Below are 23,689 nucleotides of genomic sequence, written 5' to 3'. Positions count from 1 at the left end.
TTTGAATTAGAACCTGTTCATTCAAGTGCTCTTTTAACCTTTTTCTTTTCTTTTGTAAATGACCTATGGGGGTTTTGCTGGAAGTATTTCAGCTGTGGTCCATAACATGGATGGCTTGGAGTTTTGGTCAGACATTATTCTGATGTTCAAATTAATACCGAAAGATTTAGAGATTCTTTTGTGGGAGTCAGGCATGTGAGGCTGGGCCAATTAGACTGGCAGTGTTGCTGAAAACATGGGTGAGGTTATTCAGAACTAAAAATTGGATGAGACAGGGTTTGTGGTAGTTGCTGCTGCTGCCGTTGTATTATTCACTGGAAAGACCTGCCCCTTTTACGCCCACTAGAGGTCAGCGCCACAAACTCGATTTGTTGGATTTATGTGATATCAGTTGAATTCAAACATCCACTGCCAGACTGCCTAGTAGCCATGTGCCATGACCGAGGAAGAGACACTATGCAGAATTTAGGATAAAAAGGTTTTGAAATAAAACAGCTGGACGGTGGAATCACTAGCCGTTCTGCCGAATCAGACAAACTGTGACATACCATGGAGATAGGATGGCGACAACTGAAGTGCAAAGGTGAAAGTGGGGAAATACTCTTACTCTTAGCCAAAAATATGTCTGAAAATGGAAACTAATTTAACAGGAGTAATTTGAAACTAAAACCAGCCTAATGCAGACTCAAGTTATTATTTACAAGACAGTGGGGTTCATACCTGTCCATTTCCGGTCAGTGAATTCTGCTATTTCTCAGTGCATCATATAATTCATCTGTTAAATGAACTCAAGAAGTTCAATTTAAAAAAAAAAAAAAAAAACACTAGAGAAGGGGGGCTCCGTGGTACGGATGTATTCTCATTAAGGGTTTAAATTTGGTGAAGAATTATCACTTGCATTTAAATCAGTAATGATTTCAATTTCGTTTGGACTAATTCAGATAATAACCACATTTTCAATCAACAGAAGCCAAATGGTTTTATCATTGTAGAATTGAAATCTAACAAATACAACCAAAAAAAAAAAAAATACAGACCAAACATTAAGGTCTAGTTCAATTTTTCCATTTTCTCCATTTTGTTATCACAACCCTCCTCCATGGTTTTTGAAACGAATGAGAAACAATTGCTAAGACAAGAACCAGAAGCCATTAAATTCTTATCTGTTATTTGGGGAAACCATCTTTTCACATCTCTCTAAATCACTCTATGTTCTGTAAAGTATCAAATATTGTTCTATATGCTACAACATTTACATACACTCTCAAAAGATGAAAAGGAATTTGAATGAACTACAACTTATCATCCTTTGACAAATAGGTGCCGGCCATGATCAGACCCTCTGATAGTCCCTCTTTAGAATCAAGAGTTGAGATGATTTCTTTCATTTCTTTAACTGGCCAGACCTTCTAGGCTTTTAGCTCAGGCTACTGATCGATGCCTCGCAGTGCTTGTGATTGTTGAATAAACTCATTAACTTGTGATTAAGGATTGCTAAGAGGGTTCACCAACATTTCATCCAGCGACGAAATAATAGAGGTATATTCTATCGAAGATTAACAGATTGAACTGTCAAGGAGGGAGCAAAATATAGCAATACTAAAAATTCAATGGATAGGAAAAGCATTGAAATTCCAACTTCAATACTGTGACCTAAGTATGCGAATTTCTATGAATATATAGTTTGATGCAGTATGTGCACATGAATGGATGGAAAAGAAACTATGTGACGTGAGCTTGTTAAGTGCAAGCATGTTTAATGCCATGATGGCTAAGATTAAGTGATTATATAAGAATATGTAAGTTTAGGTAAGCTAGGATGAGCTATACCATGTTGATTGGTTAATAGGATATGAGATGGAGGAATGCAAACAAAAAGAAACTCGCATGATGTTGGTAAAGGCAGCGCTTAAATCTTGTTATTTAAAGAAGAGTTTCATGTTTGATCTTATTGTGCATGTGGACATAGTAAGAACCTTGATCCTGCCATGATGTGTATATTGATGAGATTGGAGACGTGCCATGATGATCTAACTGTTTGGAGAGTGAGTATATAAGCATGTATTATGCGGTTTGTTTGATGAATTGAATGTCTAGGGGTCTGCCTAAGAATGTGATTTTATTTTGACAAGAATCAATAAATTAGAGGCATGTTTAACGATTGCAAACCTGCTTATAGGTGTAAATGCAGAGATATGTTTAATGTATGTATACATGGTAGAAGATAATAGGCTATAGCAGAAAATTTGGTTGAGCTAGTGAATGGAATGCCTAGAAGCTTAACTAAAGAAGTGTTATGTTGATGCATATTTGATGGTTCATTGTGATTGGCTAAGTGAAATTGCCTTTGGGGGACTCGGGAAATGAAATTAGTTGAGGTATGCGTAGACACTAAAAAAATAAAATTTATAAAATACATAAATAATTAAAAAAAATGAAATGAATGATGAGTTCTGGCAGGGTAGTGGAGCGTGCCCCCTCCAGAGCCCAGGAACCGGGTATAAAGGGGAGGGGGCACTGTAGCAATCGAGGGACACAACGGGGAAGCCAAAGAGAAGGCCAAAAATCTGCAAAAAAATATATACCCTATATTAACTAGCAACCGGAAAGATCCACAACAAAAAAAATCAAATAAAAAAAAATGAAAAGGGATCTTATTGTTGCCGGCCAAAGGAGGGAGTGATTGAGAGAGTTTTGGGGGCTCGGGTTTGCGCAGGCAGGAGAGGTTTTGCGCTGGCAGGAGAGGAAGCCTGACCGTCGCGCTACCAGATCCGACGCAATGAAGAGAGGGGAGACACCCGATCGACGGTAGAGATGAAGTTCGACCGTCGTGCCACCAGATCCGACGCAGAGAAGAGAGGGGAGATACCCGATCTGCGGAAGAAAGGAAGCCCGACCGTCGTGCCACCAGATCCGGCGTAGGGAAGAGAGGGAGCTGTCGGTTGGGGGAGAATCGATCGTTGGAGAGTGACGCTGCCTGTTTGGGAGAAAGCTGACCATTGGGTTGACCGGCGGTTTATAGAGAAAAGAGAGAGAGTAGGGACTTTAGAGAGAGAAATTGAAGAAAGAAAATGGGAAGAAAGGAAGAAAATGAAGTTTAAATAGCTAAGAACTGGAGCTTTGAAACGACGCCGTTTTGCTGGTGGAGTGTGGGGGCCGGTCGGACCTTTGGGAGTGGGCCGACTGTCTTGGGTCGCTTTTAGCCCGTAAAAGGTAAATCTCTGGCCTATTCTTTGTGATTTTGCTAGGCCCAATGTTAGGAATTGATTTATTTAGATTAGTAATATATGCATATGAGAGGAGTGTATATTTTGGTTAAAGAATATTTTTTAGAAAAACATATATATAGGAAAGGATGAAATGTGGAATATATTTATGAGAAACATAGTCGTGTAAATTTATTTAGAAGAATAGGAATGATAATAAATTAGGAAGAATTAGAATTAAAATGTGATAAAATAAAATATGAAAATATCAAATTAGTTGAAAAAGATAGCTTTATATAAAATAGAAAAGGATACAAATGAAGAGAGAAAGAAAAAAAGATAAGATAAAGAGCTATTTAATATAAATAAGATAATTGCTTAATTTGATACCGATGATGGGATGATCGGTCGGGACGCGAGAAGTCGCAATCTCGGGCCCATATTCCCTAGGTTTGGAATCCGAATCAAGGCTCCACCAGTATGATGGGAGAGCCTCGATTTCAAGATCCTAAAATTTTTAATAAATAAAGAATTTGACTATACAAAAATTATTCAATAAAAATAATAAATACATAAAGATAATAAAAAATGATAAAAATAATATTAATAGTTCGAATATATAGTAAATAATCAATTTGTGAAAATGCAATATACATGACATTAAATAAATAGAAAAATAATATTAAAAAATAAAAAATAATAAAAAATTTTAAAACAATAACTAATTTAAAATTAAGCATTAAATCTCAAGTGGCATAAACTATGAATTAATAAATATTATAAAAAATATGAAGACAAAGATAAAAAAAAGGATTAAATATAAATATATAAAACAAGATTTTAGGCACTAGGTTTGAATAAAAGTTTGCCTATGAAAAAATAATAATAATAAAAAATACAACAATATAAAAAAAATAATAAGATAAAAAAGAATCAAAATAAAAATAAGTTTTTCAGTTCATTAAAAATAACATAGAATCATAACTAATTTATTTAATTATAAAAGGAAAATATAGGAGAAGTTCAAAATTAAATTGTAAAATATAAAAAATAATAATAATAAGGAATAGAATAGAAAAACGTGATAATATAAAAAATAAAATAAAATGAAAATAAAAATTAAACAATAATAAATCAAAAAAATAGATAATTGCATTAACATAACATATATATGTTGCATCATGCATACCATTGCATATAAATATTTCTATTTTCGAGTTTAAGCCCCGATGATAGGATCTTCTGAGGATCTTGCGAAGACGAGTATCTCTCAAAAAGTTTTATAGGTGAAAAGATGTCATCGGGTCCCACCAGTATGATGGGAGGGCTCGAGAAACATCTTTAATAAAAGGCTTTTGCCCGAATTAGGTTCATTATGCATGAAAATATTATTTTAAAAGAAAATGTACGATGACTCCGATGATGAGAATTATTTGTCGAATTTGCGAAGGTAAGTACGATGACTCCGATGATGGGAATTATTTGTCGAATTTGCGAAGGCAAGTTTCTCGGATAATTCTCTAGGTGAGAGAATACCCTAGGTCCCACTAGTATGATGGGTGGATTCGAAAAAATATCCTCGATAAAAAGGTTATTTGTCCGACATTTTTATCTCACGCCATGCATTTCATCTTGCCACCCATTTGCACTCCATTTTAAGTTAAATAGGAGATAAAATAAGAGAATAATAACTAAGGAAATATAGTGAAATTAAAAAGTAAAGCCCAATAGGATAATCTAAAAATGGTACTGTTCATGGAACGGGCGTCCCGAGGGTGCTAATCCTTCCCCGGGTGTAACCGTACTCCCAAACCTAGATCTAGAAAACCGTAGACTAGTTGAAGGTTCTTTTTGGTGGGCTTAAAATTAATTTAAGGCTTCATCGATTAGAATTGAGTCAATAGGTGGCTAATCGCGCCTAGTAAAAAAGATTGGTGGTGACTCCTAGTTTAATTTTTTAGTAAGTTTTCACATCGCGTCTGGCGGTCAAGTTCTCAGACCTGCACGTTACGATAGTATGTAAAGGCCAAAGTGTTTGAAATATGGAAACTTACAAGTTTGGAACATGTCTTGAGACAAGGGCAAATGAGTCTCGATACATAGGCCATAGTGTTTTGGAAATTAGCCAAGGAGACATGAGGTTTCGAGACCCCAAAGAGAGGTCCCGATACATTGAGCATTTGCCACTGGAAATTGGCAGAACTGTGTGCAGGCCTCAAGACCAAGAGAAGTAGTGTCGATACATAGAAGAACGCTCACTGTTTGAGCTTGGAATGATATTAAAGTCTCAGGACCTAGAGATGTAGTCTCGATACCTAGAGTGAATTTAGCAAAAAAATTGTAAGTGGGCATTAGTTTGAACCCCCATTAAGAGGTTAGAACCAAACCTAAACTAAATGAGAGCATTTCCCTTTAAAACTTCTAGAAATCATTGCAAACTTGTTCCCAAGGGAATTTGAGTGAAAACTAAACCGATTAGAGTGATTTTCCTACCTTATCAAGGAAGAAGGTGGTTGCTACCATAGGAAAGCTTTTGAAGTTCTAGAAAATATTCAATCAAGGGTTTAGCTGAAATTCAATGAATGAAGTCTTCCAAAGGATTTTTAACCTAATAAGTGAGTTGGAATAAAGGTGATGATCCTAGGACATTGTAAAAGACACTTGGGTGTTGTGAAAGACACCAATCGTGAAAATGTTAGAAACCCCACTAAGGTGAACCACCAATCTTGGCAAGGTTAGAAAACCCCATTAAGGTGAAGAATAGCCAAAATTCTACTTTGGTTAGCTAGGCCAAAGATAGAATTACTAAAACTTTCGTGATTGCACTTTCGAACTTTGATTTGGTGTTTGAAGTTGATTGTGATGCTTCTAATGTTGGTATTGGTATTATTCTTTCTTAAGAAGGAAGACTAGTTGCCTTTTTTAGTGCGAAACTCAATGATGCAAAATTGAAATACTCAACGTATGATAAGGAGTTTTATGCTGTTATTTGAGCCTTGGATCATTTGAGCCATTATTTGTTACTAAAAGAATTCATCTTGTATTCTAACCATGAAGCCCTCAAACACTTTAGCTCCCAACACAAGCTTAATAGGCGACATGCAGCGTGAAGTAAGTTTCTTCAAGCCTTTCTAGTTCTCCTCAAGCACAAATCAGGTGCATAAAACAAAGTAGCTGATGCTTTAAGTCATCGCCTTACTCTCATTTCTACCTTACAATTGAAGGTTGTTGGCTTTGAAGTTGTGAAAGAATTGTATGAGAAAGATCTTGAATTTGGTGAGATATGAAAATCTAATTCCCAATATCCTTATCGACAATTTCATCAACAAGAAGGGTATCTTTTCAAAGGTAACCAACTATGCATTCCTCAATGTTCTTTACGCCAATCAATTATTTGGGAAGCTCATAATGGAGAATTAGTTGAACATTTTGGGAAAGACAAAACAATGGCTCTTGTGAAAAAAAAGTTTTATTAGTGCAAGCTGGAACGAGAGGCAAAATGGCATAACTGTCCACTCATATAGCCCATCATGAGTTTTAAATGTAGTTTTCCATTCATCTCCTGGTGGCATTCGAATTTGGTGATAACCATTACGCAGATCGATCTTGGAGAAGATAATAGCACCATGCAATTGATCCAACAAATCATTAAGTCTAGGAATGGGAAAACGATACTTGATGGTGATTTTGTTCACAGCATGTCTATCAATGCACATAAGTCATTTTCCATCTTTTTTTAGAACGATAAAGTAGGAACAGCACAAGGGCTAACACTTTCTCTTACCGGGCCTTTCTCTAAATGTTGTTTGACTTGATGTTGTAACTCCTTATGCTTTTGCGGACTCATGTGATAAGCAGGTTTGTTTGGAATTAGAGAACTAGGGATGAAATTAATGGCATGCTGAATATCTCGCATTGGTGGCAGTCTATGAAGTATCTCATTATGTACAACATCACAAAACTCTTTAATTATGGGTTTGACATCTTGGGATAAGGGTGAAGATACTTCATTCTTCTCACAAACTAATAAGAGGTATAAGAGGCTTGACTCAAGATTAGTTTTGTTTAAGCCATACATAGTGATTAGTGCTTTATCTTTTTCTTGTCTCTTTGGTCGGTCTTTTAGCTTTAATGGAGTCAACATAATTTTTACTCCATCCTTGATGAAGGAATAACTATTCTTGTACACATCGTGGTAAGCTCGACGATCATATTGCCATGAGCATCCCAACAATAGGTGGCATGAGTCTATTGGGATAACATCACACCAGACTTCATCTTTATACTTACTTCATATAGAGAATTGAACACAACAACGCTTTGTTACTTTAACTTTGTTTCCTTTTCTCAACCATTGTAGCTTGTAAGGATGAGGATGTACTTCAATTGGAAGTTTTAACTTTTTCACCATGTAGTTGGCAACAACATTCTCATAACTTCCACTATCAATAATGACATTACAAACCTTCCCTTAGGATGTGCACCTTGTATAGAATATGTTGTGACGAAGCCAACTTTCATCTTCAGCCATCATAGCAGTGTTAAGGTAACGACAAACAACAAGAGCTTTTCCATGGTCAACAGAAACTTCTTCTATCTCTTTGTTGTTGAATATTTCTAGCTCATCATCTACTTCTTTTAGGTTAAGTTCTTCCATAACTTCTTTTTCAACTAATGAGATAATTCATCGATTTGGACAATTAGAAGCAATATACCCAAATCCTTAGCATTTGAAGCACGAGTAGAAGTAGTATTTTTATTGTTTGGAGTTTTGAAAAAGTTTACCTTTGGAGGTGGAATGGTTGCCGAACTCTATCTCCCATGGTTTGAGGTGAAATCTTTCTGTCTAGATGAATTCACTGAGCTTTTTCGTAATTGTTGTTTCTCAACCTTTAATGCTAATCTGATGACATCATTTAAGTTCCAATATGGTTGTAATTAAATAACATTTACAATTTTAACATTAAGACCCCTAAGATAATGAGCTACAGTTTGTTCTTCAGGTTCATGGACATCGTATTTCATGTGAAGTTGTTCGAACTTCATTGTATATTCTTCCACCGAAATTGTTTTTTACATCAAGTTATGAAATTTGATAAAAATTTCTTGTTGATAATCTTAAAAAGGAACTTACTTTTGAGTTCTCGACATGTCTTATCCCATGTTCTGATCTTGTTGCGATTTTCTCTTTCTCGTTGCCTTTTAAGATTTTCCGACCAAATAGAAACGTGCTTATTCAATTTAATTGCCACAAGCTTCACATATTTTTCATGAGAATATATTTGAGCTCGAAAACTCTTTCCACTGTGTAGAGCCAGTCAAAGAAGTCATTAGGATGAAGTCTTCCTTCAAACTTAGGAATGTCGACTTTGATTCTCAAATCTCTAGTAGCAGCAGCTCTCAAGTGACGAATAGATACTTCTTCATCAAAGGATAAATTTTGATGAAAAAGGTTGATGTCATTCTCTTCATCACTAAAGCTACTATTGTTGATTTGAGCAGCATGTCTTGTAAGTTGCTTTTGTAATTCTTGAATTTGTTGACGTAGTTCTACAATCTTGATCTCATGATCATTTCTTTGACTATTTTGACATCTTGACGGTATTTTATTGTATAGTGATGACGATATAGTGATGTAGAAAAAAAAAGATGATGATATAACTATGAAGCAATAAATAAAATTACCCGAACAGGGAGTATCGAAACTTAACAGCGAACCTGAACTATGCAGTGAACAATGATCCTCTCGCTCTAATACCAATTAACGTCGGGGCATTGTAAAAGACACTTGAGCATTGTGAAAGACACTAATCGTGACGAGGTTAGAAACCCTACTAAGGTGAACCACCAATCTTGGTAAGGTTAGAAAAACCCAGTAAAGTGAAGAATAGCCAAAATCCCACTAGTTGGCTAGGCCAAAGATACTAAAACCTCTTACTCTTCAAAAAGAGCCCAAAGAAATAAGCACTCATGCTTAAGAAAATATTATTTATTAACTCTCAACTTGAATATGAATAATAATTAAGCCTAAAAGTCCAATTTATAGTATTATAGGCTCATATCCTATAAAACTCTACTTCTAGTTATCTAATACAATTAGAATAATTAACAAAAGATTTAAATAAAATAGATGTTATATTCCAAAATAGAACATGATTAGCTTAAAGTACTAATACAAGTAAAGGAAGAATTTTATTATACCTATAGTTCTTAAATAATAATAATAATAATAATAATAATAATAATAATAATAATAATAATAATAATAATATACTCCTGTATTAGGTGAGTTGCTATAATATAGCTCAATTTTAAGGTAAGTTAAATGTACTACCAAAATTCTAAGGATTTAGACAATGACAGATTCATTTATGTGCTGGATTATTGAAGAAAGCCTCCCAAGTGAAGAAATGAGCTGAAAAAGGGGAGAATTAAGTTAAGGTAAGCATTACTTAATGGCACAGTAGCGAGTTACTAGATTTGAATGTGAATAGCTAAGCATAGCTACGTACGTTGGGCATTTGCTTATGAAGGAAGTGGAAAAGCATGAAAACAAGGGTGTTCAAGTAAGCTAAATAGAAATCATGGTAGAAATGGTTTGCAAAACCTTAAGCAAAAATTTATTTAGTTAGGAAAATGATAAAGAATTAACTGCATTAATTGATTTTGTGCATTGGCTTAATGCTAGACTACCTTTGGAGTATTGAGTATTGTGGATAAAGGTTTGATTGACGATCCTAGTTGAGCTACAACATAGGTAAATTAATAGGTGAGTGGTCCAAACGGTTTTAGAAATATATGAAATGAGGTTTTAGATCTATTGAATAGTGAATGTTTTTACAAAAAATAAATGCATGGAAACAAGCTATGTTTCTTTGATGTTGCATGAGCCCTATGATAGGTTGAGATCTATATATGCCGTTAAGCATATGTATTGAGCTATAAATGATAGTTATGGATGAGTGTTATGTGTGTATGTATTGGTATGATATAAATAAATGAATTATATGATTTTCACGTTTAATGATGAACAACATGGCCTCGATAAGGTAGAGGAAAACCACCATAGAAAAGGGTTGGAGGCGGGGCGGAGTAAAACCACCTGAGATAATGAGGGTCGAAGCACCCATATATACATTGTTTTGGTAGGGTGGAGTAGTACCACCTAAGTAGGAGAGCTCATGTGTGCATTATTATATGCTGATGGAAATGATGAAATGTAATGTTTTAATGTATGTTTTAATGGGTAGAAACCCGAATGCATATCGATTTTTGCTTAGGAAAAAGTGCATGATTTCAAGTGAATTGAACATTTCTTTTAAAGCTTATTCCTAGCAGCTACTTGTTCCCCTCCATATCCCTCACTCTTTTAAACTCATGTTTTATAGATACGGAACACTCTGAGTCTAAGATGCGTGAAGGATACGTGTACTCTTTTGGTAGGTAAAATAACCGTGGCATGCAGTAGGATCTTCTGTAAACTCGAGTCATTCCACTAGTAGTTTAAATAGATGGATTTATATGTTGTTTGGTCATTTGACCATGTTTTGTATGTATGTATATATGGTTATGAGATATGATGTAACTGCCTACAGTAGGGCTATGTAGCTATGAATTGGCATACTATGAATATGTTTTGTAATATCGATTACAAGGTATGATAGAGATGTACAAGGCTTACTTGAGCTTGGTGGATTATCTTCATCGGGTCCTCGTACGGGTCATTGCTTAAGACAGGGAGGTGACAAATACATATTTGATTTTAATTTTTTTCTTTTTTTTCTCTATCACAAAAAGGATTACTGATTTAATTTTTCTCCTTCTTTCTTTCTATCATATATCCTCTTTCCTCTTTTTGTGTAGGTTTCTTTGACAAATGAGCATTTCTCACCTCCAATGCATTTGCCTTTTTGCCCTACAAAACCAAATCATTAATGTAATTGCATTAGAATGGTATGGTGAGTGGTTTTAAAAACAAATCAACATTAACATTTGAACATGTACCATGGAAGGTTTTGGTGCGGTACCATTGACAGTTAATTTTACAATAACACTGTCTACTGACACGGCTAGATCCCATTATTAACACCAATCTTTGAGTGATCATAATTCACGTTTGTGTTGCATAAACATTTTCATCTTATCACATTTCAATGACAAAAAGAAGTAACCATTGTTTACAAACTTTTGCTTGGGGCACTCTTCAAGTATATGAAGATTCAATACACTGCATTCATGTGTTCTTCACTTGGTGCATGCATAAACTGACTTACGACACTTATAACATAAGCTATATCTAGTCTTATGTGTGACAAATAAATTAATCTCTTAACCAATCGCTAATAATGACCTTTATCTGTTGGAACTTGATCTGAAAAAATTCCAAGCTTATGATTCATCTCTATGGGCATGTCCGTTGGTTTGCAAGCAAACATTCCAATTCCTGTTAAGAGATCTAGCAAATATTTCAGTTGTGAAAGAAAAATCCCTTGTTTCGATCTTGCAACCTCAATCCCTAAGAAATATTTAAGTTGCCCCAAATCTTTCATTTCAAATTTAGCAGCCAAATATTCATGTAATGCTTTCATTTCGTATGGGTCATCTCCCGTTAAGACTATATCATTGGCATACACAATTAAAGCTATTACCTTCCCCTTTTTGTGTTTTATAAACAAAGTTTAGTCTGAGTTACTTTGCTTATAACTAAATGCTTTCATTATAGAAGAAAACCTCTCAAACTAAGCTCTAGGTGACTGTTTCAGTCCATATAGTAACTTCTTTAATTTACAAACTTTCTTTCTACGCAAAGAACTATGTTCAATTCCTAGTGGTAACTTTATGTAGACTTCTTCCTTTAAGTCTCCATTAAGGAAAGCATTTTTAACATCAAATTGTTGTAAAAGGCAATGTCGATTTACTGCTATAGATATGAGAATGCAAATTGTATTGATCTTAGCTACTAATGCAACAGTTTCTTGATAATCCACCCCATACCTTTGCGTATACCTTTTTTTGCGTTTGCCCCTTTGAAACTAACCTCACTTTATATCTGTCAATGTTGCCATCTACTTTGAGTTTCACTGTAAATAGCCATCTATATCCAATCGTTTTCTTTCCTTCAGGTAAGGGAACCAGCTCCCAAGTAGCATTCTTTTGCAAAGCCTCTATTTCTTCATTCATCGCCTTGATCCATTTCAGATCTTTTAATGCATTCTGCAAACTACTAGGAATAGATACGATGGATAATTGATAAATAGTGAGTGCATACGATTCAAACAATCTATGGGAGGAGACATAGTTGCTAATTAGGTATTGTCGTAACGTGCAGGTCTGGGAACCCGACCGTCAGACGCAAGTGAAAACTCTAAAACTAGGAGTCGCCATCGATCTTTTTTTACTAGGTGCGATTGGCCACCTATTGACTCGATTATAATCGACGAAGCCTTAAATTAATTTTAAGCTTGCCGAAAGAACATTAAACTGATCTACGTTTTTCTATATCTAGGTTCGGGTGTACGGTTACGTCCGAGAAAGAATTAGCACCCCCGAGACACCCGTTCCATGAACGGTACTATTTTTTTGATTATCTTATTGGGCTTTAATCTTTAAGTTCATTATATTTCCTTAGCTATTATTCAATTATTTTATCTCTAATTTTATTAAATTATTTTGTTTGATTTTAAAATGAAATGCAAATGTGAGGCATAATGAAATGTATGTCATGAGATAAAGAAATATTAGACGAATAACCTTTTATTGAGGACGTTCTCCCAGATCCGCCCATCATCCTGGTGGGATTCGGGGTGTTCTCTCACCTAGAAAATTATTCGATAAATTCGTCTACGTAAATTAGATGAATAAATCCCATCATTGGGGTTATCGTACGTTTTTCTTTAAAAATAATGTTTTTGTGAATATGAAATTGTTACGAGCAACAGCCTTTTTATTAAAGATGTTTCTCGAGCCCTCCCATCATACTAGTGGGACCTGGAGACATTCTTTCACCTAGGGAGCTTTCCAAGGGAAACTCGCCTTCGCAAGATCTTCGAAAAATCCCATCATCGGGGCTTATACTCGTGAACAAAAATATCATAATACCATGATGTACATGATGAGATGGAAACATATGATATGCTTTTGAAGTTTATTTTTATTTTATTGTTGGCTTTTTTTATTATTATATTTTTTATTTTTTCATTATATTTTTTATTTATTTAACATTAAAAATCTTTGGAACCTCAAAATCGAGGTCCTCCCATCATATTGGTGGAGCCTTAATTTGGATTCCGATCCTAGGGAAAATTAGCTTGGGATTGCGACTTCTCACGTCCCGACCGATCAACCCATCATCGATATATTATACTTGTAGTTAATGTCATGAAATATTACTATTATTATTATTATTATTATTATATATTTGTAGTAAATATTTTCCTAAGCTTAAGTTCTTCGTGTAACTAAACGTTTTCTAAAATATTTTTATTTTTACTTTTTTATGCTTTATTATTTCTATATTCTTCTATTTGTATTAATTTCCTAAGTCTAAAATATCATCTAAAAAAATTAGAACATTATACTATAATAATTTAGAATTAATTTTACCTAATATTCCTAAAAAACATGTAAAATGGGCCAACAAACAGATCCTTAAAAAAGTTAGGGATTTACCTTGTTGGGTTAAAAGCGGCCCAAATGGCCAACCCACTTCAGCCAACTCACCACTAGAAGCCCGCGGATCCTGCTCCCCAAAACGCACCCTGTTAGTCTCCTGCCCAACAGCTTCCTGTTGCCCAAAACGACGTCGTTTAATGCTTCCAAACCCTAGGTATTTAAACTCTCTTTCCTTCATTCCTTCTTCAAGATCTAAGCAAAGAATTAAACTGCTTGATAAAAAATAAAGAACTATTTAAGACACTATTTATAATAACCAATTAAACATAAACCTACTTAGTGTGCAAGTAAAGTAATTATAACAGCCAACTAAACGTAAACCTACTTGATGTGCAAGAAAAGAAAATAGCAAACAAAGAAGTATTCTAATCCTACAAGCAAAGTAAAAGAAAATAGGAAAATATTCTCCTTAAAATATTTTTAAAATTAATAATTATAACTCATGCTGACACATAGCCATTAACCCAAATTTAGTATCAAAGAAACCCAAACATAAAGAGAAAAAAGAAATGTGAGAGAGAAAGGAAAAAAAAAACCCAATAATCTGTGAGAGAAAAAAGGAATTATGAGAGAAAAAAAAGAATAAAAATAAAAATTAAATATGTATTAATTAATAATAAGAAAATAGATACATGACATTTTATGAGAGTTGAGACCCAAAGAATTTGGATTTGTTAATGAAAAGTTATTGTGAGGGCATATATAGATTTCGAATAACGAGGAAAAATAAAATCTAGTACTAACACATTTGTCATTCACTTCAATTAGAAATTCATGAAAAGCAAAATCTAATGTATCTTTTTCATTATGAAATTTTTAAATATAAGAGTGCGATTGGATGAATGTATGATAATTTAAAAGTGGATGTAAAGCCAATATTTTAAGAAAACAATTTTGGATTGATTTGTTTTGACGTAAAATATTTTTTTGAAAATATTTTCAAGACTTATGTTTATTTGAAAGACGAAAAATTTATTTCAGATGTAAAACATTCTATATATCAATACACAAATTTCTCATTGATCACATAAAATGTCTTAAGTGTAAAATGTCTTATGTCCTTAAAAGGTCTAAGACATTTTCCAAAAATATAAAAAAACTACTTTTATACTAAGCTTAGTCGTATAAGGTTGCTTAATATTAATATTTAACTTAAAATGTTAAAAAAATATATTAATATTTAATTTTAAAAAAATTTCAATTGAAAAGATTAATATTTAAATTACTCAATAATATTAAAATTAAAAATATTTTTTAATGAAATTATCCAATGTAATTAATATTTTTATTTATAAATTGAATAAATTATATTAATAATTATAACAAAAAAAATTTCAATGATAAGAAAATACAATTATAAATATAGATTTTGAATACTTTACACAATTGATGAATATTAGTATTTTATAGTGTTATGATAAGAAACTAATGAGATGAAATTTTTTGTAAAAAATTAGAACTTATTTTTATTATAATATGTGATTAAATGTTTTAAAAAATATTATTATAAATTTTTTTATTTTCAGGTGAAATATATTTTTAACAAGATGATGTGATAAACAATAGAAAATATTTTTAACAATTTATCCAAATAATAAAAAATTAAAATTTTTTATAAAATATTTTACATAAAAAATTTTTTAAAAAATTATTTTCCAATTACCAATCCTCCAATTCTTCGTTGTGCAGCAAAAGGAAAAAAGCATCCCCTTCATTGACTTGGGCACGCAGTTACTTTATTTTTAAAGAGGACTCTGGAATCTAGATTCTAACAAGTCTTCTAACGAACTTGTCTCTTTCGTTCTTGTTACGGTAGAATCCTTGTAGACCAAGAAAGTACAAAAGAGATGGTCAGCATCATCATCAGCAGCAGCCGCAAGAGCAGCAGGGAAGAGGATCTAACCAGGGTCTGAGCCGAGGTCCGGTGAGTCCAATCCAAGGTGAAGTCCAGCAGGGTCATGTTCATGTGGTTCCTAGCCCAGGCGGTCGGATGTCTTGGGGTGCTGGTCCTTCTTTTGCTCAAGTTCTGTCAACGGAAACGCAAAAAATCTTCTTCTCCTGCAAATGTTGTTTCTGGTACGAGTTTTTTACTTCAGTTGTCACCTCCTTAGTGTTTGTGAAATTGAGTTTTTGTGTTTGGATCATCTTCTAAACGAGAATTCTTAATGAGATAAACTGATTAATCAAGCTGACTCTCATAAAGCATGGTGCTAATTGTAATTTACATTTACGTCTTTTTTGGTTTTTTCTTGCTCAGCTCATTCTACTAAAAGGATAAAGATATATTAACTTGTTTCAGTTGTTTGTTGTCTCTCTATTTACGAAGAAAGTTTCTAGCTCTGTTCTTCCCATTCCATATTAAAAATTGGTAACATACTGTTTCGGAAAATCTGGCTTGAGTTTTTGTATATTTATTTTTTAAAAAATATATTCTGTTAATGCTGCCAAATAGTAGTCTGCTTATAATACATTAGTTTTCTGCAACTTAGTTTCAAAACTTTCACCTCCAGGTCCTGTGGTTCCTGCAATGGCATCGCCGAAAATTTCAGAGCGGGTGCTGCCTTCATCATCGTCGTCAAGTCCAGAAACAAAGCAAATACTTCTGCCTGTGAAACGACCTGATAATGGTGGCACACATGCCATTAAGAAGCTTAACCTTCATGTCAATCATTTTCCTGTTAAGTTTGATCCTAAGAAGATCATATGGCGCTATGATGTTGATGTTAAGCCGAAGGTGGCTCCTGGTAATGGACATCCAGTCAAATTATCAAAGTCGAACTTGTACTTGATAAGGAGACAGATGTCTTTGGATATACAGGTTCCTTTGGAAATGACTGCTTATGATGGTAAAAAGAGCATCTTTAGTGCAGTAGTACTACCTACTGGAAATTTTACTGTGCAACTCTCGGAGTCTTCATATCTGGTGACACTAAAGCTCGTGAGTGAGCTCAGGCTTTCACAGTTGAATGATTATCTTAGTGGGAAAGTCTTTGTCGCTCCTCGTGATATATTACAAGGGATGGATTTGGTAATGAAGGAAAGTATGAACTGCTTCAGTCATGGTTTCCATCCTAAAGAATTTCATCAGGGAGATGACCTTGGGCATGGTATCATTGCCTCTAGAGAACCTAAACATAGTTTGAAGCTGACTTCTCAGGGTTTAGCCTTTTGTCTGGACTACTTAGTGTTGCCAGTTCGAAAGTCAGTGCCTGTTATTGAGTACCTGGGTGAGCAGATTGATGGCTTTCATATAGACAAGTTTGGAAGTTTCAAGGATGAAGTTGAATCAGATTTGACGGGGTTGAGAGTTTGTACAACTCATCTTGACACCAACAGAACATATTTGATTGCTGGATTGACTTCTAAGGATGCACAAAATATTTCTTTTCCCATAGGCGACCAACAAGTCAGACTTGTAGATTATTTCAAGGAGAAGTATAAGAAGGATATCATGTACAAAAATATTCCCTGCTTGGAATTGGGGAAAGAAAATGGAAGTCATTGTGTGCCCATGGAATTATGTGTCTTAGCTGAAGGACAGAAATATCCAAAGGAATTGCTAGATAGAGATGCTTCAAAGAAGTTGAAGAATATATCACTGGCCTTGCCAGAGGTTCGAGAGAAAACAATATATAATATGGTGCGGGCTAAAGATGGACCTTGCTGGTAAGTATTGATAAACTTTAACTTTTGCTTGGATTTATTTGTGGATCATTCATTTCTGCATTCAAGTATAACTTGGTTTTCTCATATATCAGTTGGGAGTTGGGACAGATTGATGCACCTAATTCCCATCTATTGCCTCATTGCTTAATGCTAAAACTTAAACTTATAGTGCACTTGGATTTTCTTTCCCTGCACTTTCTTTTTTCTTTTCTTTAAAAGTAATATTTAGTTTAGAACTTAATTCCCACTTATTGTGCACCTTGTTTAATTTTGTGAAAAAGAGAACAAATTCTTAAATTACTTAAGAATGACTACAAAGAATTGATTAACCATTGTTGATGTATCTTGACAATATTTTAGATTTGCTATATTATCCCAACTGTATTCAGGTTACTTCTGTGCAACTTCATCTCTGTCCTGGAATTGAAACCCCCATAACGTGTTCCCTATTCGGAGCAAGAACCAATATAGATCTCTAGCAATTTAAAAGGTGACTTTTGGGAACTAAAAGTGCTTCCTTGCTAGGGCCTTATTAGAATATATTATTACAAAATCTGATGTGAATCACATAAGCTGGTTGAACATTGGTTGGATGGTATACAAACTTCATGTCTCTTGAACTTGCTGATTTAAAGATGATTTTACGGTTGAAATATGAACTTACACTTTGCTGCTGCCTAATTATATGTGATATTCCTTGCCGTACTGAACTGAGACTTTGAATATACCTGATTAATAAAAAATTGTGATGTGAAGGCTGTGTTCATCAAGTTTTTATCTGAATTATTAATGTGTTTTACTTTTGGCAGTGGAGAAGTTGTGCAAAATTTTGGAATGGAAGTGAGCATGAACATGACAAAAGTGCCAGGTCGTGTTCTTAGTCCACCTGAGTTGAATGTTGGTGCTCCTGGAGGCAGGAAGATGAAAATAAAAGTTGATAATGAGAAATGCCATTGGAACCTCATTCGTAAATGTGTGCTTGAAGGAAAACAAATTGATCGTTGGGCTGTGCTTGATTTCAGCTCTGCTACACCAAACCAACCCTTCATCCAAAAGCTTACAAATCAGTGCAATAATCTTGGGATCCGTATGGGGGAACCTCTCCATTATCAGATGGCTAGAATGGACAATTTAAATGACAAAGATTTGCTTCAGGAGATGCTTGAGCACATTCAGCACCTATCTTATGAAAAAGGGAAAGGGCGTCTACAGTTTCTTCTTTGTGTGATGTCTAAACAGCATCCTGGTTACAATTTCCTTAAATTTATTTCTGAGACGAAAGTTGGTGTAATGACGCAATGTTGTCTGTCTGCTAGAGCCAACGAAGCGAAAGACCAGTATCTTGCGAATCTTGCATTGAAGATTAATGCCAAGCTTGGAGGCCTCAATGTGGAGATCATTGAACCCCTCCTCCACTTTAAAGGGGAAGGCCATGTTATGTTTGTGGGTGCTGATGTCAATCATCCTGGTTTTAAGGACTCAACAAGTCCATCAATTGCAGCTGTTGTAGCTTCTATGAGCTGGCCTGTTCCTAATCGCTATGCAGCGAAAATTCGCCCACAAGATCCAAGGTCAGAGAAGATTCGGGACTTTGGGGAGATGTGTTTGGAGCTTATTGACTCTTATGTTACGTTAAATAAAGTCAAGCCAGCCAAAATCATGATATTTCGTGATGGCGTTAGTGAAACCCAGTTTGATATGGTTCTTAATGAGGAGCTAGTTGGTGTCAAGGGAGCTTTTCAAGCAATGAATTACTTCCCAACCATCACAGTTATTGTAGCCCAGAAAAGACATCGCACTCGTTTCTTTCTAGAGACGAAGGAAGATGGAGGTTCCTCTGGCAATGTGCCTCCAGGAACAGTTATTGACTCAACTGTTGTTTATCCTTCTGGGTTTCATTTCCATCTTTTTAGTCAGTATGGTAGCATTGGGACAAGCAAGTCAACACAATACCAGGTCCTCTGGGATGAGCATAGGTTTTCCAGTGACCACATCCAGCAGCTAATACATAGCATGTGCTTCACATTTGCTCGGTGCACCAAGCCTGTCTCCTTGATCCCACCAGTGTACTATGCTGACCTTGCTGCATATAGAGGTCGGCTATACCAGGATGCATTGGACAGGAAGTCTCAAGCTTCATCGAGAAGATCATCTTCATCTTCATCCCTTCCAGCATCACCATCACAACCATCAGCAGCTGCATTTAATAAGAGCTCCTACAGGGTCCATCCTGACCTGGAAAATTCAATGTTTTTCATCTGAAAAGGCCTCTTAGAACTGCCCCATGATAAACTCCTTGCCTAATCAGCCTAGTGAAGGAGTTTGTGCGTGAATCTAATTGGTTTCCAGTTATAAAAATTTGTCACGTTCAGCAGATCCTCTCAGTTGTCATGGTTCATCTTGGCCATGGAATTTTAGAGGAACTCCATCGTTATGTTTTGATTTTTAAGCGTGTTTCATCTATAAAATTATACGTCAGAACCTAGTGATTGGTTTGAAGTCTTATGTAAATATTTGTCTGGTCTGGGCATGTTCCTTGTCTCCACTTAGCTTAGCACTGGCCTGGGGACTGAGTTACCATGTCTAAACTATCATGATACTATATTCTATATGAATAAATAAGTAGGTTTGTTTCCTTTAGATGTATCAGCTGATCACTTCATTGCCTTCTGCTTTTCGGACCTCTTTATCTTATTGTTATTCCTACAATGAACTCATTAATATCTTAATTCTATTAATTTATTTTGTTATATAATAGCAAGTTTTGAAATCTTATTGAACAAAACCATGTCAAAAAGGCGCATTATATATTTCATAAATATAGGTGATCTGCTGGTTGGCATCTCAACCACTACTGGAATATCAATCTTAGAAGTTTAATGCAATAATATTTGGGCCAAAAATTAGTCCTAGATATCCAAACATTCTGAGTTGGCTTTGGATTTAGGTTTATTAGAGTTTGATAATGTAGACACTGTAATTTTGCTTAGATAAACAAAAAAATTAAAAATTAATTAATTAAATAATTAGAAACGAAACAAAAAAAATTAAAAAAAGAAAGAAAAAAAAGTACTGGCAGGGCGCGGACGCCATGCCAGTACCAAGCACCACTACAGTGCCAGACGCGAAAAATTCGCGTCTGGCAGTGTAGTGGAATGGAGCCTGCATAATGAAGCATGAAGAATGGGGTATAAAAACCCTATTGTAGCACAACAAAAAGGGGGATCCGGGAGCCAAAAAATCAAAGAACGAGCAATCAAAAACCCTAAAAAATCTTAGCCACCTGCAGACCAAAAACCCTATTTTTCTAGCAGCCAAGAAACCACAATCGGCAGGCAAAAAAATATATACCTAGTCTCTAGTAGCCACAACACCAAAAAAAAAAATACACCAAAAGAAATACAAAAAAAGTTAGTTTGAAGAACACAATGGAAAAGGGAGAGTAACCGGGTTTTGGGGGGCACTTGCACTGCCGCCGGTGGGTAGTTAGGGGTTTTAGGATCGGTAGGATAGGAAGGTTTTTAAGGGTAGCTACCGGTGGAAGGAAGGCTGAAAGCTGGGTCTCGGGTAACTGCTGATGCAAAGGAAAGAAAGGCTGTCGGTTAAGGGAGAGAGTGAGGATTTGGGGTTTTTGGGGCTCGATTTGTTGCCGCCGGTGACAATAAAAAGGCAAAAAGAGCCTGGGGTTCGACGATGGCGAAGTGAGAGAAAGTAGGCAGAGAGTTTAGTGATTGCCGATTGTGGGTGCTGCCGACTGTCGAGGCACCAGATCTGGCGAAAGGCAGCTCACAGCTCTAGTGGGGAGTGACGTCGGTGTGAAGGTGAGAGATTTGGGGAGAGGAAAAAATGTTGATTTTTTAGAGAGAGAAAGGAAAGGGTCTGGTGGTAGAGAGAGAAAATGGGGGCAGAAAATGAAAGCATGAAGAAGGAAAAGGGTTCTTATACTTAGGTATAAACTAAAACGGTACCATTTTGGAAAGGGGTTGCAGCCAGAAACGGCACCGTTTGGAGAGAAGGGACTGAATCCTTGAAGTGGGCAAGCGGGCCATCTCTCAATCCGGGCTCTCTTTGAATAGGATTCGAGCCGTGGAGAAGCAAATGGACTAAATTGAATGGGTATTGGGCCCATAAAGGTAAACTCTTTACCATGCTATTAAGGTTTGCAATGATTTGGGCTTGTTATTTTGTTAACTTGTAGATTTATTATTCAATTATTTAGGATTAGGATTGAAGTATTTTAATATAATATTTTTAAGATTTTTAAGAGGTTATTTTTTAGATAAAGAGAATAATACATATAAGGGAATATAAATATATATATATATATAAATAATATAACATAAAAATAATAAAACTTGCATATTTAGTTAAGGAAAATTTAAATATAGGAAAATACTTGTTAAAAGTATTTAAACTTAGGAAAGTGAAGTCCATATAAAAAAAAATATAAAATAAAATAATAATAGTAATAAAAAATAAAATAAAAAATACAAAATACCATGATATTAACCACAAGCATAATTAACCGATGATGGGATGATCGGTCGAGACGCGAGAAGTAATAATCCCAGGCTAATTTTTCCTAGGTTCTGAATCCGAATTAAGGCTCCACCAGTACGATGGGAGGGTCTCGATTTTGAGATTTCGAGATTTTTATTCTAAATAAATAAAATTTTACTACATAAAAAATTAGTCAAAAATAGGAAAAATAATAAAACAATAAATAGATAAAATGAAAAAAATAAAAATAAAAAATATATAAAAAAATAAAAATAAAATAAGCATAAACTTCACAAACATAACATATATTTCTATTGCATCATTCATACCATTGCATATAAATATTTTTGTTTACGAGTTAAACCCCGATGATGGGATTTTCCGAGGATCTTGCGAAGACGAGTATTTCTCGAAAAGTTCCCTAGGTGAAAAGATGTTCCCGAGTCCCACCAGTATGATGGGAGGGCTCGAGAAACATCTTTAATAAAAAGCTTTTGCTCGTATTAGGTTCATTATGCACGAAAATATTATTTTAAAAGAAAACGTACGATGACCCCGATGACGGGATTTATTCGTCGAATTTGCGAAGGCGAATTTCTCGAATGATTCATTAGGTGAGAGAATACCCTAGATCCCACCAGTATGATGGGCGGATCCGGGAGAATATCCTCAATAAAAGGTTATTTGTCTGACATTTTTATCTCACGTCATACATCTCATCTTGCCTCACATTTGCATTCTATTTTAGGTTAAATAAGAGATAAAATAAGAGAATAATAACTAAGAAAATATAGTGAACTTAAAAATTAAAGCCTAATAGGATAATCTAAATGGTACCGTTCATGGAACGGGCATCCCAAGGGTGCTAATCCTTCCCCGGGCATAACCGTACTCCCGAACTTAGATATAAAAAAACGTAGACCAGTTTAAGGTTCTTTTCGGTAGGCTTAAAATTAATTTAAAGCTTCATCGATTAGAATCGAGTTAATAAGTGGCCAATCGCACCTAGTAAAAAAGATTGGTGGCAACTCCTAGTTTTAGAGTTTTCACTCGCGTCTAGCGGTCGGGTTCCTGGACCCGTACGTTACGACAGACAATAATTTTTTTTATTATATTTTTTTAGTAGTACTAAATAAAATTTCAAACTTAACATAAAATTAAATCCATCATCTTTCAGTTAAAAAAAAATTCTTTTTAATCTATAGAAAAATTAAAGAAAGAAAAAGATAATTATTTTTAAACTAGTTGGTATTTCTTGGTAAATTTGTAAGAAATGATTTAGCTGTTCAAGCTAGTGCCTGAAATCGTTTCTATTTGCAGTCAGCAAATTATAAGATTTAATTTCCATTTTAGGATGGGAAAAGGATGTAGAGCAATATAGGAATACCAGACATGAGCAAAGGTTTTATTATTGTCCTTCGTTCGGATAAGATGTTGAAAATTAATGCTCTGGTAGTAATTTTAACCTCAAATTCAGCATGTTTCAACAACCAGGGTATACATTTCGTTCACCTTTAAATTTGTTGCAAAAGGGGTTGTCTACTGTCTACTGTCATAGTTCCTATGGTAATACCTCTTTTGCCACTCTGTCAATGCATTTGTTGCCAACCTTTTCAATTTGTCCATATATTTCTACAGGATAAAAT

The 23,689-nt window shown here is 34.8% G+C and overlaps 1 protein-coding gene across 1 annotated transcript; it reads left to right on the top strand.

The window, feature by feature from the left end:
* Positions 1-5,248: 5,248 nt before the first annotated feature.
* Positions 5,249-20,189, top strand: LOC108662623 (protein argonaute 2-like). Its single transcript, XM_088807668.1, is given in 5 exon segments — positions 5,249-5,410; positions 15,694-15,923; positions 15,925-15,953; positions 16,388-17,543; positions 18,353-20,189. Coding segments are annotated over 5 exon segments (3,030 nt in total). The 3' UTR covers positions 19,806-20,189.
* The last annotated feature ends 3,500 nt before the right edge of the window (positions 20,190-23,689 follow it).

The sequence above is a fragment of the Theobroma cacao genome, chromosome 6 (assembly GCF_053813885.1).
Source record: "Theobroma cacao isolate CCN51 chromosome 6, ASM5381388v1, whole genome shotgun sequence".
Lineage (NCBI taxonomy): Eukaryota > Viridiplantae > Streptophyta > Magnoliopsida > Malvales > Malvaceae > Theobroma > Theobroma cacao.
The sequence above is the reverse complement of the archived record's forward strand: the minus strand, read 5'-3'. Positions and strand labels throughout refer to the sequence as shown.